This window comes from Melanostigma gelatinosum (assembly GCF_949748355.1).
Source record: "Melanostigma gelatinosum genome assembly, chromosome: 20".
Classification (NCBI taxonomy): Eukaryota; Metazoa; Chordata; class Actinopteri; order Perciformes; family Zoarcidae; genus Melanostigma; species Melanostigma gelatinosum.
This window is the reverse complement of record NC_136653.1, coordinates 10554742-10569855: the sequence shown is the minus strand read 5'-3', so window position 1 is coordinate 10569855 and position 15114 is coordinate 10554742. Positions and strand designations below refer to the sequence as shown.

At 43.9% G+C, this 15114-nt stretch overlaps 1 protein-coding gene across 1 annotated transcript; it reads right to left on the bottom strand.

The window, feature by feature from the left end:
• Positions 1-4501: 4501 nt before the first annotated feature.
• Positions 4502-14443, bottom strand: dap (death-associated protein). The gene is made up of 4 exons (XM_079291653.1): positions 14259-14443; positions 13182-13293; positions 7492-7534; positions 4502-4777 (listed from the first exon to the last, which is right to left on the bottom strand). Exons 1-4 carry the CDS (start codon positions 14311-14313, stop codon positions 4658-4660), a joined length of 330 nt encoding a protein of 109 aa, XP_079147779.1. The 5' UTR covers positions 14314-14443; the 3' UTR covers positions 4502-4657.
• Positions 14444-15114: the final 671 nt, after the last annotated feature.

Sequence of the window (15114 nt, the reverse complement as noted above, 5' to 3'; positions counted from 1 at the left end):
TCATCTATTCCAAGGTCACTCATACAGAGTGTGGAGGAATGAACATTAGTGGGTTGTGTGTGTGTGTGTGTGTGGGGATGGGAGAGACAAAACCTATTAGCCCTAAATGCATGAAGTAATATTTAGGTCATGGTTGTAGGTCTAACAGCTGTTGGCTTGGATTGTAACCTGAGATTATGAGGCACAACAGGCTTGGTCAGCGATTCCCCTCCCGCCCTCCTCCCACACTCTGACCCACAGCCCTCATAGATATTCAGAAGGGGCCAAATACACAGGGTCCACTGACAGCATGGCAGCTTAGTGAGGCACTGTTACTATCTCAACTGAGTCATGCCGTGATGCTGCAGGCTGGGATTCAGACGGGATGACCTGATTCTAGATCAGCACTGGACAAGTGCTTCTGTCAAACTTCAGAATTTTGGGGGGGGGGGATACTTAGTTGGGGCCCTCTGCTGGTTGGTTTTAACACTTAAAGATTTCTGCATGTAAGGTGGAGTATATCCACGACAAGTGGCATTGACATGAAGTGTATCAATTACATAAATAGCTTATTATCAGAACACTTATGTCATATCACAGAGAACTATTGCATTGTTCTTACTTCTTTACATGATTTTTGAGTAAAATATGTCACCTTTTTCTAAACAATTAATGAGCAATAATTGTCTTACTTTTTACATGTGGCTTTTTAGATGAACACAATATTGCAGCTTCATAGGTGAAATGATGTGGCAGTTATTACATTGTCACTACAGACAGATGATTAACAACAACAAAATAAACACCGTTATATATGTGCCATGAAATAATTAAGAAGTAAGATGAAGCAATCTGTGTGTAGCAGAATGTAAGTGCTACTCGGAAGTTGAAAAAGAAAATTATAAATTCGCTGATTTAATGATTTAATTTCTCAAGAAAATCAGAGGCTTTATTTGTAAGAAATGCATGCTCAAAAATATTATCCTTATGGTCACAATGACTATATTTTCTTCGGCTTAAGCAAGAACGAAGTGTAACCTATCCCCTCGCTGAAGGTATGAGAGCCATTTCATTTTATTTCTTTTTTTAAGTATTCTGGGAAATGATACGTGATGCAATCAAGGATAAAGTAGGCCCCTCTTAATGAATTCCACTTCTGAAATGCTGAAAAAGTATGAATAAATGAAAATGTCTCACAATTAAATCAGCATCAGAATGATCTCCAACGTGTGAACTAAAAATGAACCGCAAGTGGCGGTGCTATCGCTGATAAAAAGTGAGGAAAACTAGGCAGAGAGAAGCTCTCTGACAGAAGCTCCCAGGCACTTTGATAACACCAAACGTACTGCATTATACTTTCCATTAGACATTTTTAGGAACGACACGACAGAAAATAGGTTCGTTTTACATCAAAATCCTGTCGATGCTGTTTGAGGAGTAAGATATGATGTGACGCTTGGAATATGAAAAGCAAGCAGTTTGGTTTTGGTGAAGCTGGAGCCAAAATGTCACCGTCCATTTGTCATTTCGACCCCGATGCCTTTCCAAAAAGGTTCTGACCTAAATGACTGAAGCACCCTTTACTCCCACTGGTGCCTGTTGACTGAGTAAAGCTCAGCATTGGTGGAATGTTTTCAGGCGGCTGTGTCACAGAAATGACCAGTCTCAACTAGCTGAAGCCAGTTTTAATGTTCCGAAGGACCTCAGGCTAACAGCTGGTGGTGTATACTCAGGGCTAATAAAGTGACCCGAAACCACGACTTGGGTAAAGTGCCTTAAACTGGAACCGTGATGGTTTTTAATGGACGAATGAACTACAAAAACATGATTCTATCCTAAATATATAAACATAGAAGGCAGTGCCTTGCTCATGGGTAATTGTTTGATGTTACCAGGCACCAGCACAGACCACTGAGCCAGTCGATGAGTGGGTCTACCAGCTTAAACAAAGCCGTCACTCTAAAGACTTCAGACATGTGAAAAGCTGAACCTACATTCCTATTATTTGATATGTAACAGACGTCAATCTAGAAGGCAAATTCAAAGAGACCATTTAATTAAACTTAATAGGTATTCCAAAAGCACTTTAGCACATTTGTACGGGCTGTAGTTACAGGTGAAGAATTCTTGGCAGTGTCACGAACATGTGCTAAATACTGACTTGACGTTAACTAGCCACACTAGCAATAACATGCGAGTATTTCAGAATGAATCTTGATCCAATTTACCGTCTTCATTCTCATAGAACTAGAGATTCCTGAGCACGGGCAGTGGAATACATTTTTTTTTAGCAGCATTCTCGCTCTCATTCGGTTCCAGTCAGTCTAATGCGGCATGGCAGGGGATGAGAGTTCTGCCACATTGAGAGAACTATATAAAAGCATGGAGAGTCAAGGAGATTGTGTCTGCTGTAATGGGGTGTTACAGCTTGCTGACAGAGGCTCGCACCAACTAAGCCTGCACTGGCTGCTTTATTGGGCTAACATAAACTGACAGAACACCTGGTTGCAGATGCTTGTGTAAAGATGGATTACACGCACTAACACCTGGTGCATGCTCTGTGTGTGTGTGTGTGTGAGAGCGAGAGCAAAGGGAAGAAAAACAGCAGACAGCTCTTGGAGTGATGCCTCGGTTTCATTTCAAAAACACCACCTGAGCGTTAATCCCTCAGCACAGGGCGCTAATTCACCACGGGATGCTCAATACTCCAGGTACAGCACACGATCAGTCGGGTAGGACTACTTTGAACCTCAGAACTGTGTCATTGGCCGACTGAAAACCTTCTTTCACATGACAAATTCCACAAAAGCCAGTCTCAAGACAAGTTTTCGTCAAGTCATCCCTCATTTCATCCAAATAAAAAGGCCGTTTGTTTGATGGTATATATCTTTATTTACTATGACAACCACACCTAATACCCAAGACCACGCAATGGATAAAGAGTTATAGTTTGCACAATTTACTCAAGAAAAAGTACAGAGAAAAATAAAACCCTTTTAAACTCCATTAAATTACCATCGGAAATCATTCCTTCTTGGCAAGATACATTTCTTTCTTTCTTTCCTGGAAACCTGAACATTAGTGTTGCAACAAATGACACTTGAGTGTAAGGGTGATGGGTGATTAAGGATAAGGGTGGTGTGTGTCTGTGTGTATTGATATTTTGGGGAGCTGATACTGATTATTATACCTGCGGATATCCTGGCAAGTAGAAATCAATGTAATGTCCTCGCACACTGACAAACTGTCACATAGTCAACATATTTGTTCTATGGAACGTTTTTTGCCTCGTCACCTTCATCGGAACAGTTACGAGCCTCCCTGCTTTTTGGAGCCGCTTCTCTGCAACGCTTTGATCGGCGATGTTCAGGCTCATGTTAATAGAAACACAAAGCATCCTGCAGCTGCTTCACAGTATCTTAAGATTTCATTGCATTTCTGGATATACATTTTCCTTCCTGTTGACTCTGGTGCGAAGCAAAGAAAATGTAAATCCATGCGAGTCAAATGAGACAGAAAAAAAACAAAATCCTGAGCAATGAGGCACTGATGGGACACTATTACCGTGAAGCGGGTCGCGTTTGCGTTCAAATTAACATCGCCACGGAAGGATGGGCATTATTACAGCTCCGACAAGGCAGGGAAAAAAATAGAGAGTAGATCAAAGATCTGTAAGACTCGTCTCTATTCAATAAAAAGGTAAAGAACGGTGACAGAGAGGGAACTGTAGAAAAAGCGCAACAGACTTTGCTGTGGCCCAAAAGCTATATAAGCGTAGCTAGCCTGCTTGAGTCACGACACTAACGGCACGCAGAAAGTAGATACTTGGGTAAGGGCAGCCACCAGAACAGAGAAGTGGGCAATTTGTATGCATCTCATTGGGTCCCCTTATTGGGCATCTATAATATTGAAATGGCCAAATGGAATGCTTGTCGAACTTGAGTGAGTGACCTCAGCGTTAGAGCTAATGATCGGTTGACGCCGTCTTGTAATCAGCTACTCTTCCTCCCTCTGGTTCATGCTGTACCGCGCAAATTTGCCAACGGTCTCAGCAGATCCACACATCGAAATGTGCGTTTTGCATTTGAGGAGCTGCTCTCTGTGTGCGCTCTTTTTTTTTTGGTTTGTGTTGATTAATGTAACACTGGTGACCACCTCCTGATTTAATTGTTTGGTTCTTTTTTTTTTTTTGGTCTGAAGATCAGAGGTAGAAGGCTGGAGCTCAGGCTGAGGCGATTGGTTGGCCTGATTGATGGGTTGCTGTGAAAGGCTGTGATGTGGTAATGGTTGGCACATCGCTGGGGTAAGAGCCCCCCCCCCCCCCCCACATACCTGATATTTCTTCAACAATGCTTAATCCTAGAATGATAATTATAAAATACCACCTTAAGACTGTACAGCTGTCAAAACCATTTCTCTTAAGGAGAGGACACAAAAGTGCAGAGCTTGTAGTGCAGCACCAAAGCAGCAGGGGTGTGAAGATTTGAACTTCTAACGATGGCTGTATTCGCATTGGGTGTCATTTGCTTATAAATTGCTGATATATGTAACGAAAAACGACTCCGATTATTTAGAGGAGATCTGCGCCTGGCGGGCAAACATCTTCGTCCTGTCCGTTCCGCGGGGAAGGCCGGCTGGTGGAGTGAGCGTCGCCATCGTAGCTCGCTGCCTTGTAGGTTCACTTGCGGGGCTGGTGGATGTGCTGGTTGATGTGCTGAGTGGCCGGCAGCTTGGAGACACAAGGCTGGGGCTTCTGATGAGCCACCTGGGCGGCTGCAGGGGTGAAGTCCTTATCACCCTGAACAGAACACACAGACAGGCACACGTCTTTGAGGTGGCACGATAACGAACTGCACTGTTCACAGCCTCAGCCTGGCTGGGGAAAATCAAGATCCAAGCAAAGAGCTTTTAAAAAAAAAAAATCCTTTCCCTCTGATAATCAGAACAATGAGGAAATCCCTGAGCGTGACGGGTAGAGTACGGGGCCCTCATCCGCCCCCGCTAAAGTGCTCCGCAACCTCAATCTCCTATTCCAAGAAAAACACCCAAAAAACAGACGCTCGCTTCTAAATCGGGTCGAAGCAGGAATTCGATAACTCACAGGGGAATGCGGAGTTTTAATCAGAGACTTACTACAATCATGACTCCATTGCCCCTTCTTTCTTTTTATCTTTACCTGCGAGCATGCTCAGCCATCTTCCTCAATGTTTCTCTTTCTTACACCTGTTCTTCACTGCACTGTTTTTCACTGGTTGGTGTCTATATTTTCCTCCCCTTAATTTACCTGGTTTGTTTTTTTCAGACGACACTTCTCTCTCACCTCCCCCCCCCCCCCCCCCCCCGATCCCATTTGTGAGAGAAAACACGAGTGGGGAGATGAGCTCCATAGCAAATGCATTGCAGATAACAGTCTCATTACACTGCAGCTTGTGTGATGAAGTGGATCAACATTGTTACGTTTTAATTCTCTGGTATTTAGTTGAGCTGATTCTGTCCAGGTGTTGCCATAATAATAATAATGTGGATATTACTTCTCCATCACAAACAAAATGACAGAACGAATGGTTTCCTCACTATCGGGTTTCTTAGGATGTCCATATGGAGACATTTGCACCAGCAATTTAATCAACGTTCTACAAACACAATCACTGCCTGTCTGTCTATCTGAACTTTACTACCAGCCTATCCTTGCTTGACCCTAATCCTCTCTGTATGTGTTGGTTTTGTACTGTTTGCGAGGCTGTGCACTAGCTCTCCTGCATGCGTGTGTGTGTGTGTGTGTGTGTGTGTGTGTGTAGGTGGGTTTCTTTCATTTAAAGCCAATTCCACAGCTAACTGGATGGGATGTGGATGGATTTGACCTCCGATTGCCCTTGTTCTCTCTTCTGAGGCTCAAAGCTTCTCTCTCCTCTCTCCCTCCTACTGCAGAGGTGTGGGAGGGAATGCAACTAATGACCGGTATTATTGCACCAAACTGTGAACAGAAGTCATGATAATTGGCGAGTCTGGTCTCCTACCTCCTTTTTATACCATTTAGTACACAGCTACAATACACATTTCTGTGGAGAGATTTGTTTTTTCAAATCAAATTTCGATAAAAACACAAAACATGCTCCAAAAGGAAGACAGCTTAGAAAATGGAAGAATTAATCTACTCTTTTTTTTTTAACATCCATGTGGCTCAAGTGTGCTTAAGTTTCTTGAATTGCTGACATTAACATAATGTTGCAAACTTCCATTTTAAGATGTGTAGGAGAAGGTGGAATAAAGACGATGTAAGGTCATTCAATTCTTTCCATGTATTTTAGGAGTGTGGCTGCATCCAATGTGGGGTTTTTTTCTGCTAAATTATTCTAAAGAAAACTGTCTTACCCAACATGCATTTAGGCATGTACCCAATATGCTGACCGGCTAAGATGTACTCCTCAAAAATGTATTTCTACTTGGATTTCATGAATATAACTGTCAGCGTATAATAAAACAAACATAATAAGCATTGACATATTGTTCTCGTCTTGAGATATCCGGTCCCTGACTTTTTTGCTGAGGTATGATGACTTAATTTGACTCTGGGATAACGGTGTGAGGTTTCTTTGGGGACGGTAAAGAACAGGATTTCTGAAGAGATCTGATCCCAGCGAGCAGGAGGACACGTGTTCTGGACCACAAAACCCAACTGTGGACAGGAGGCCGGAACACATGCATTACACTAAATAACTGCCTAGCATTAGATGCCCTTTGGTGGAATAATTTTAACACCAAAAGAGGATCCCATTCTGTCAAAGAAAAGACAGAAAATATAGTAATGTCTTGTTTTTTTTGTTTTTTTTACAAGAAGTCTCAGCAGGCTACAAACTGCACACACACTGAAGTGTTTGATTTGGCTCCTAAAAGGCTTTTCTGAGGCTTTGTGCAGTGCTAGCCTCAGGGTTTGATGGCAGTGATAGAGGGCGAATGGAAAGGCTAGAGGAGGATCGGGGGAGAAATGGAAGGCCTGCCACCTTGCTGATATCACTGCAATCTTCCGCAAACAATCTGCTTGGTGTGAGAGAGACACACACACACACACACACACAAGAACTCAAGGACACTTTTTCACACACACATATATTTATGCTCCAACACGACATCCAATAGATACAGTCGAAAACAAACAAGTCCTTCCACAGACTTTGACCCACTTTTCAAAGTGGCAGGTCAAGCCTACACAAACAACCCCCCCCCCCTCCTTTTTAAAAACAGACTATCAATCAAACTCACAGCATCATCTTTAATTATAGATATTTGATTCCTGATCACAACCCTTCTTTACTTTAGTACAATTCTCTCTGTTGGCACCCTCAACCCTTTCTTCTCTTGTTCAGTCTCAGCACTGAGCCTCCACCTCTCCCTGCAGACCTCATGTCCCAGATATAAACCACCTTATCATGCCTATTCCAACACTACTGGTGGTCTTCGTATGCGTGTGTGTGCGTGTGCGTGTGCGTGTGTGTGTGTGCATGCGTGTCTCACCTTTGTCACCACTCCAGACACGATCACAGGGACCTTTGGTGGACTAAAAAGGAGAATAAAAGAAAGAGAGAGAATATTATGATGAAAAAGTGTTCATAACAATATACAATTCAGTAGGTCTGTGTCTAGTGCTTTATTCTGTGGTGATTTGTAATTGAATCGTATTTTGAGCAGACTAAGGTTGCATCTTGCTGTATGGCCAAGTTTACAAAAAGTTTACCAATCTGGCCACTTCAAAACCTCCAAAAGTGACACTGTGCAAAAATTTGAAAACACCAAGTTGTCAAAACAAATAATATCCACAGTCTTACTCTCTCTGGCAACACACACACACACCGGATGGACCTGCCAGCAGCCTAAATAGCTCCCATTCATCCTGGCCAAACACTGGGGCTCAGAGCTTCTGGATGGAAAGCATGACAGGAGAGAGGAAGGGAGGCAAGGGGGAGAAAGCTGAGCTATGACAGGAAGAGAGAGTTAAAGAGGAGGAGGCTGATAAAAGGATTTGGAAAGAAGGAGATGAAAAAGAAGTGGAGGAAGGAAGGGGGACGAGGGGGTGAAGCCAGGTCAGGGCAGATGGAGGGGAGAGTGGAAGAGGCGAGAGGGCAGGGAGGACAGCGGAACGAAACACCTATATAATAACAGACTGCGAGAGGAGAGGAGAAAAAAAAAAAAGATGGAGGAGAGGGGGAGGCAAGAGCTCACTCAGACATGGAGAAACGGAGAAACAGAATGGATGGAGGAAGAGAAAAAGATGAGGAGGAGGAATGCGGAACCCGAGGAAAGTATCGACCTTGACATGACAAACGAGCGCCGTCGAATTTTACAGCGTCGCCGTCACACCCCCCCCCCCCCCCCCCCCGGCAAAAGAGTACAGTTGTTGTAGCCTCCTTCAAAACTCCACTCAAAGACATTAGCTATAGCAGCGAGCATGTCCAACTTACCTCATTAACAGCATAAATATGTTGAAAAGTCGAAAAAAGTCCCTCACAGAGACCACAAACTGCAGCCTCAGCAGAGACAACCCAAGCACTCGGAAGACAACATTTGAAACATCTGCTACTTTCTTATTTATTTTATGATCCATGCACAACTTTTTAATCGCAATCAATTGAGAGTTATGGCTTTTCAACACATCTGGCTAACCTCCCTCTCCGCAATAAACATCTTGGCACTGAATAGCCTTCTGCTACTTATCTTAATGAGTATATATACACCTTGCTATTAAATTAATGCTGGGATACGTTGAAATCTCGCTGATCATTTCCTCACGAGCTACTTGTCATAATAGCGTGAGGTTGAGAGGTTCTCCATTAGCAAGTCAATTAACTATGTGGCATATTAGCGCCGCGAGTGTTCCTCATTCAAATGAATGCTTTTGCTAGCTTGCCGCTAACATTTGACGTGGCTGTAGAGTTTTTAAAATGTGAAGGTTATCCGAGGAACAAGTAGGGGAATAAATGTGCATATGGCAAGTGCCAGATGAAGAAAAATAAAAACGCAAGTGTGAATAATGCTTCCAGGAAATTCATTCTCATTTATGTGCAAGAACCTGGAGGCTGAACCTTCCTCTTAAACACAACTGGCAGAGTGCCATAGCGAGAAGGATCTGCTTTCATTACACACATTATCGTCAAGTGAAAAATGTCATGCTAGCAATACAGGACAGCAGATTTCCAAATGGATTCAAACAGGCCCTTCTAGCGCTAAGCTAGCTCATTAGCATTCAGCTGCTACAGCCCTCGTAAAGCTGTTTTTCTGAAACACAAATGTAGAAACTTTCTTTGAATGATATCTTTTCATGTTTTCTGCTGTAAATAGTCATTTATACTTGTGTTTCACACCATGCCGCAGTGACACGCAGCACATGTACAGTAGCTTCACTTTTCAATTTCCATTGAAGCTACATTGAGCTGAGACGCAGTGGGGTTGAGGCAAAAATTCACGCAAAGCTGGATACGTACTCCCATGCTGAGAGAGCGTGGGCCGGTATTCACCTCACGCTGGGGTGTCACATGTCTGTATTCTATCGAGTGTCGATCTCCACCGTGCAATCTCAAGATAAAGCCAGAAATATTGAAAACAGACTTCAAAGGGAGGGGAGGTATGAAGTAAAAAATAAAATCTGCACTGCATTTTAAAGCATGCATGGCAACAAACTTTGCACGTCGTTGTTAGGATGGGACATGAAGGCTAGAGAGAGAGAGCAGACATATGAGACATGACTGGACAGACGGACAGGAGTGAGGAGTATAAGCCTGTCAGAGGAACAGACAGCCAACACGCATCTAACTCCTTCAGAAAACAATTTCATTTATCCATTTTTAAAATCAGACAATGAGCTAGATGAGAGCTTTTCACCTGACTGCTTATGAGAGGATACGACACAAATGAGACGCTACCGACACCTATTTTTCATCTGTTCAATCCGTATGGCAAAATGGAAAAGAGAACCCCAGAGAAGGGCACACAGAGAAAGAAACCATAAGTGAGGGTAAGGAGAGACAGAAGGAACCTGCAGGGGGCAGTAGAGAGCTGTAAGGAATCTTTGGGAGGAGTCGCTTTGTGCCAGGCGAGTTAAGAGTTAGAGGGAAGGAGAGGAAGAACGAAGGAGAGGAAGAACGAAGGAGCAAAAGAGAGAGGCAGACACAGAATGCTAATTCTAGCTAATAACTCAGAGTGAAATGTACATTAACGGTGTGGCGTGTTCTTCCCCGTCTTTAGCTCTGAAGCCACACCTCACCACCACCCATCTCTCTTTGCTTCAGCAGAGCAGGAAGTTTGTTGCCGTGGGCGAGGTGGTGGTTGCCATAGAGACTGATGCATGTTGCCCGTCTCCGCTCCTCCTCCTCCCTACCCTCGCTCTCTTTCTTCCCTCTCAACTTTTTCGCCATGAGCCGTCAGCTTACTGCACATTTCGCAACAGTTCCTACATTCAGGATATGTGCGCAGCGACTTAGTGAAGCGTGCACACACACACACAGCACCGCCCGCTCTTTTTCCAAGGCTCTACGAGGCCTACGATCACCTTCCAGTCTTCCAGTTGTTTTTACAAATGAAGCCAACAGTCGACGTGTGAGCAGTTCATAAACCTCGTGTTGACTTTTAAAAAGAACGCAGCAATATGTTAAGTGAATGTGTTCATCTCTTCACCTCCTTCTCTAACTCTCACTGCAACATCACATTTTCACACGGTGGAGGAGACATTTACCTGGATGTTGGGTGGATTTATTCCTCGTGAGTTAGAAAAACTCAGTCACCAGACAGTCAGTGGGCGGGGAGCCTCTGCTGGCTTATGCCTCCCCCTTTTTTTTTGTCTGCATCTCACCCCTTCCAACTTGTCCGCTACCACTCCCTCTCTTCTACAGAGTAAAACCTTTCCTCTTTCATATCTCCATACCGCCATGGATGGCATCTCTCACTTTCCATACCATAATAATTCCCCCCCCCCTCTCATCCTCGCCATAATCCCGGCCACATATCTCTCCCCCTTTGCCCCATCTGTCCATCTCGCCTAGATTGGCTACGGCAGGTGTTCCCCTGACAACAACGCTTCACTGGCTGCTGCTAATGCGAAATTTACCCAGCAGCCACCTGCTAGACGTCCATCAGCGGGACACGGACAGGGACAGACAGAGTGTGCGCGAGTGAGAGAGTTTCACTGACTGCATTTACTGATGGAGTGCAGTTACTCAGCCTCTCTTTTAGGATGGGCTGACAGGTCATTTCTTTAGTTAAAGATAAACATTTCACAGGCGGACGGTAAACCTGCATTTACACAGGCAGGCCAAGAGGAGTTTATCAAGCTAAAAAGGACTGAAATCGTTTCCCTCAGTGATTAAATGTACTATTTGTCTAATATATTTTCACAGCCCAGGGAATGATTCCTCTTCTTTGACTGCAAGCTCTAAAAGGAAACATTTGGAGGAATAAATACTCCGGCAACTATTAAACCCTGCGCGGCTCTCGTAAGACAACCGGCCAGCTTACACACGAGGGAAAGGGGTCAGACATATTAAAACCCACAAAATACTACATTGGATTTAAAAAGCATACATTCGGTCGTCGTCTATCAGTGCTACATATCATAACACATTCCTCACTTTAAGACTGCAATGCAAAGGAATAAAGGGAAAAAGGATGATGAACTTCTATTATTGAACAAATCAGAAAGTGTCTATTTAATTGAGAGCTGAATCAAGTGGGTTGATCGACTGAAAAGTTGTTGCACCTTTTTTTGATGATTGATTATTTATTTTTAAAGCAAAAATACAAAACATTCCCCGGTTCCAGCTCGGTAGCCTGCGTTTCTGTTCCATGTCATTGTCAACTAAATATCTTTAGGTTTTGGACTGTCCGTTTCCCTTATTGTCTGGAATGTCCTTTCTTTCTAAACGGCGGCCTCTACCCTTGGGAAGTATAAGCCAAGCTTGCATGTTGTTTTTGTGTTTCTACTTGACCTCACTTTGTTGCTCCGTCTACTATTGCCACTCATCTCGGCACAAAAGGAAAGGGGAGCAACAGGAAATGACTCAATGCCACAGACAGGCTCGACACTATTCCTGCTCTGAAATACAGGAAAACACCCAAACAACAAGCACAGTGGATGCAATGCATATTTCTGTGTGTGTCTGAAGTACAGGCACACAGAATATCTTGACAGTTTGCAACGTTCTTGAACCCTGCTCCCGGCTACGCACTGCTCGTCAGCTCTCATTTATCACCTCTGATTAGCACTAACACACACACACTAACTGATATGTGGCGGGAATACGCCACCTGTACCAACAGTCACGAGTATCGAGTAGACGACGTATGTGGGTGTGTGGAAGCACACACACACACAATTACACTGAAAATAAGCAACAACTTGCACCACCTCAGTGAGTGACCTCAGTAGAAACAAACATGTAAAAACAAAACACGCTAATCTACAAGCACAATTATTGTCGCTCGCAAATAGAGCCGGGCTGATGTTAAACATGCAAACCGAGGCTGTTGAGAGCAAACAATAGCGACTGCTGAATCGGCTGTTCAAGTTAATGCTGTAATTATGCAGTAATTATGTTGTTTACCGAAGTAGCTGGCAGCAGCACCCAACAAGTCTGCTGCAAAACTGCCCACAGCACAGCCTTACAGAGAAGTGGAAGAGCCTAAATTGCTGAGTTGACAATTTTGCAGGGTGCGTGTTTGACTGTAATTTTACAACACACGAATCACCACAGAGTCAGACGGTCTCTCAGTCCAACTGCAGAGAGTACTGAAGCAGTTCTAGCGTCGCAGTAAATGCATGTGGCTCGTGCGCGTCTTTGCATGGACAGATTACTCGACAATGGGCCCCTGGGCACGGATGACAAGGGGCCCCCCCACCACGCCAACATAAGGGCAAAACACTCGGACCTGAAGAGACATAAAACGGCTGTAAACAATGCGGCCATTTAGTTTGAAGGTGTTTCATGTCTTTTTGCAGTCTCTCTGTATCTCTTTATGGCCATTTTGTATCACTGTGGTCCTTTAGTCTCTCTCTGTAGTCATTTTGTGTCCATTTGTGTGACTCTTTGTAGTCATTTGATTGACTCTTAATAGGAACTGTTATGGCCACTTAAGACTCACAGGGGCCTCCTCACCCCTTGGGCCCCTGCATCGTAGGCCTTTGCAGTGATCTTTCCGTGACTGTGTGGGTGTTGTACCTGCTGCTGAGGTACTCCTCCTCGTCCTCATCCTCCTCCTCATTTTTCTGTGGTGGTTCTGGAGCAGCTGTCGGCTGGTGCTTCTGCACTATCCTCATACCTCCTGCTTTCACTGAAACACACACATGCACACCGTTTACCAGAGGAACTGAAGCAATTAGCAGATTTCATTAATGATGAAACAGCTGATCAAAACAGTGAGAAAATACAAAGATCCCAGATATTGATGTAGAAAAACAAACTAAAAAAACATTACATGTGTTTGGATAGTAAATACTTCAACTTCATAATAAACTTCAATGCATGACTTCTATATTTACAGACCTGTCCTACTTTAAGTAGCACGGTGAACATAATGACTTAGAAATCTGTCCCTCAACTAAAAGACCGAGGTTAGAAGGTCTGTGTGGTGGCGAGCAGCCATCCTGATGAAGTGTCCTTGCACAAGTCCTGGAATTGTGAACAGCACACTAGTCAGCTGACCGTGACCTCTGACCCCACTGCAGAGGGGCTGGTTGTACGATTGAGATTGTCAATGGTCTCCAGTGTTCTTCCGTCTGCATTGATTACACCTGCATGTTGCGCTCGGGGCCTCCCACTTATCACAGATTGGGTACGAGGGGCATTCGTTATCTTACTGTGTCGTCACTCCTGCAGCCCCGTGACCTGCCACACTGCTCATGTCCACCTAAACTGCTTCCCCCCCCCCCCCCCCCCCCCGTCCACAGACTGGAGCCCACGACCGACACGTCATCGCCATGCAACAGCATTAACCGCTACGTTGTAACTAAAACCTTTACGTTAGACGGTGATTGCCAATCGCTACAATAACGCCAGGTTTGATGACGATGTTGCAAGATATCACACCAACCAGGAAGTAACGAAAATGTGCGAAATTGAGAAACACGGCAGATTGCGCTGCATGCAAAGACACGTTGTCATTCGCTGGCATCGGCTAATGTAGTGACTGCATGCGCATTAATCATCAATATGTTTTGGGTTGAGACACTGCAGAAACACAGGCCTGGTAAAAGGAAGCTTTCAAAAACAACACATCAGCAGCACAAGGAGCTGTACCTGCAGGGAGATGTCCTCCTTTGGTTTCCACTTTCTCCTTCGGCGGTGACGACATGTCTCTACTGATCTGGAGTCTGCAGCGAGAAGAACCCGGAGCTTACGAGAAAACACAATTGCTGATTTACTCTGCCTCAAATTGTGGACCACACTTCACTCTCTAACGTCAACGTGGCTTCTTTTTTTTCTCTCCCTGAATGTTTAGAAACGATGCGTGATGACGTAGCGGAATCGTCAGAAGCGGGAGCACGTAAGGGGCGTGCTGACGTCAGCCCGTAGCCAGCGTCTGTGTGCAATCCGCAATCTGAGGATGTGAATTGCTGTGTGTGTTTTTGAATTGATGAACACAGAGCAGTTTCAGATAGTAGCTGAATATACCAGAGTACATAATATAACCTATATTAAAAAAGGAAAAAAGAACAATCCCCTGATTTAAAATGTCATTATTAGCATTAATATTATCATCATTATTGTAATTATTACAATTATGATGTCGAAATTTAATTTTTTTATTAGTTATGTCTAGTCTAAATGTAAATTGTGATTGTTAAATATATGTGTGTGTGTGTGTGTGTGTGTGAGTGTGTGTGAGTGTGTGTGTGTGTGTGTGTGTGTGTGTGTGTGTGTGTGTGTGTGTGTGTGTGTGTGATTGTGTCCACAAAGGAGCTGTCAAGGTAAGTGCTTCGTGACACAAAATGACACATTTAGTTGAACTCACAAAGCAAAGCCTGATCAGATATTATGCAAATTATGTTAATTGTGGGAATAAATACTGTTGTGCTCCAATTGGTACATTATTTAAATAAGAGCAGATTGCAAAAGTTGAAGGACACTATTTTAAGTGCCTATAGCTCTCCCT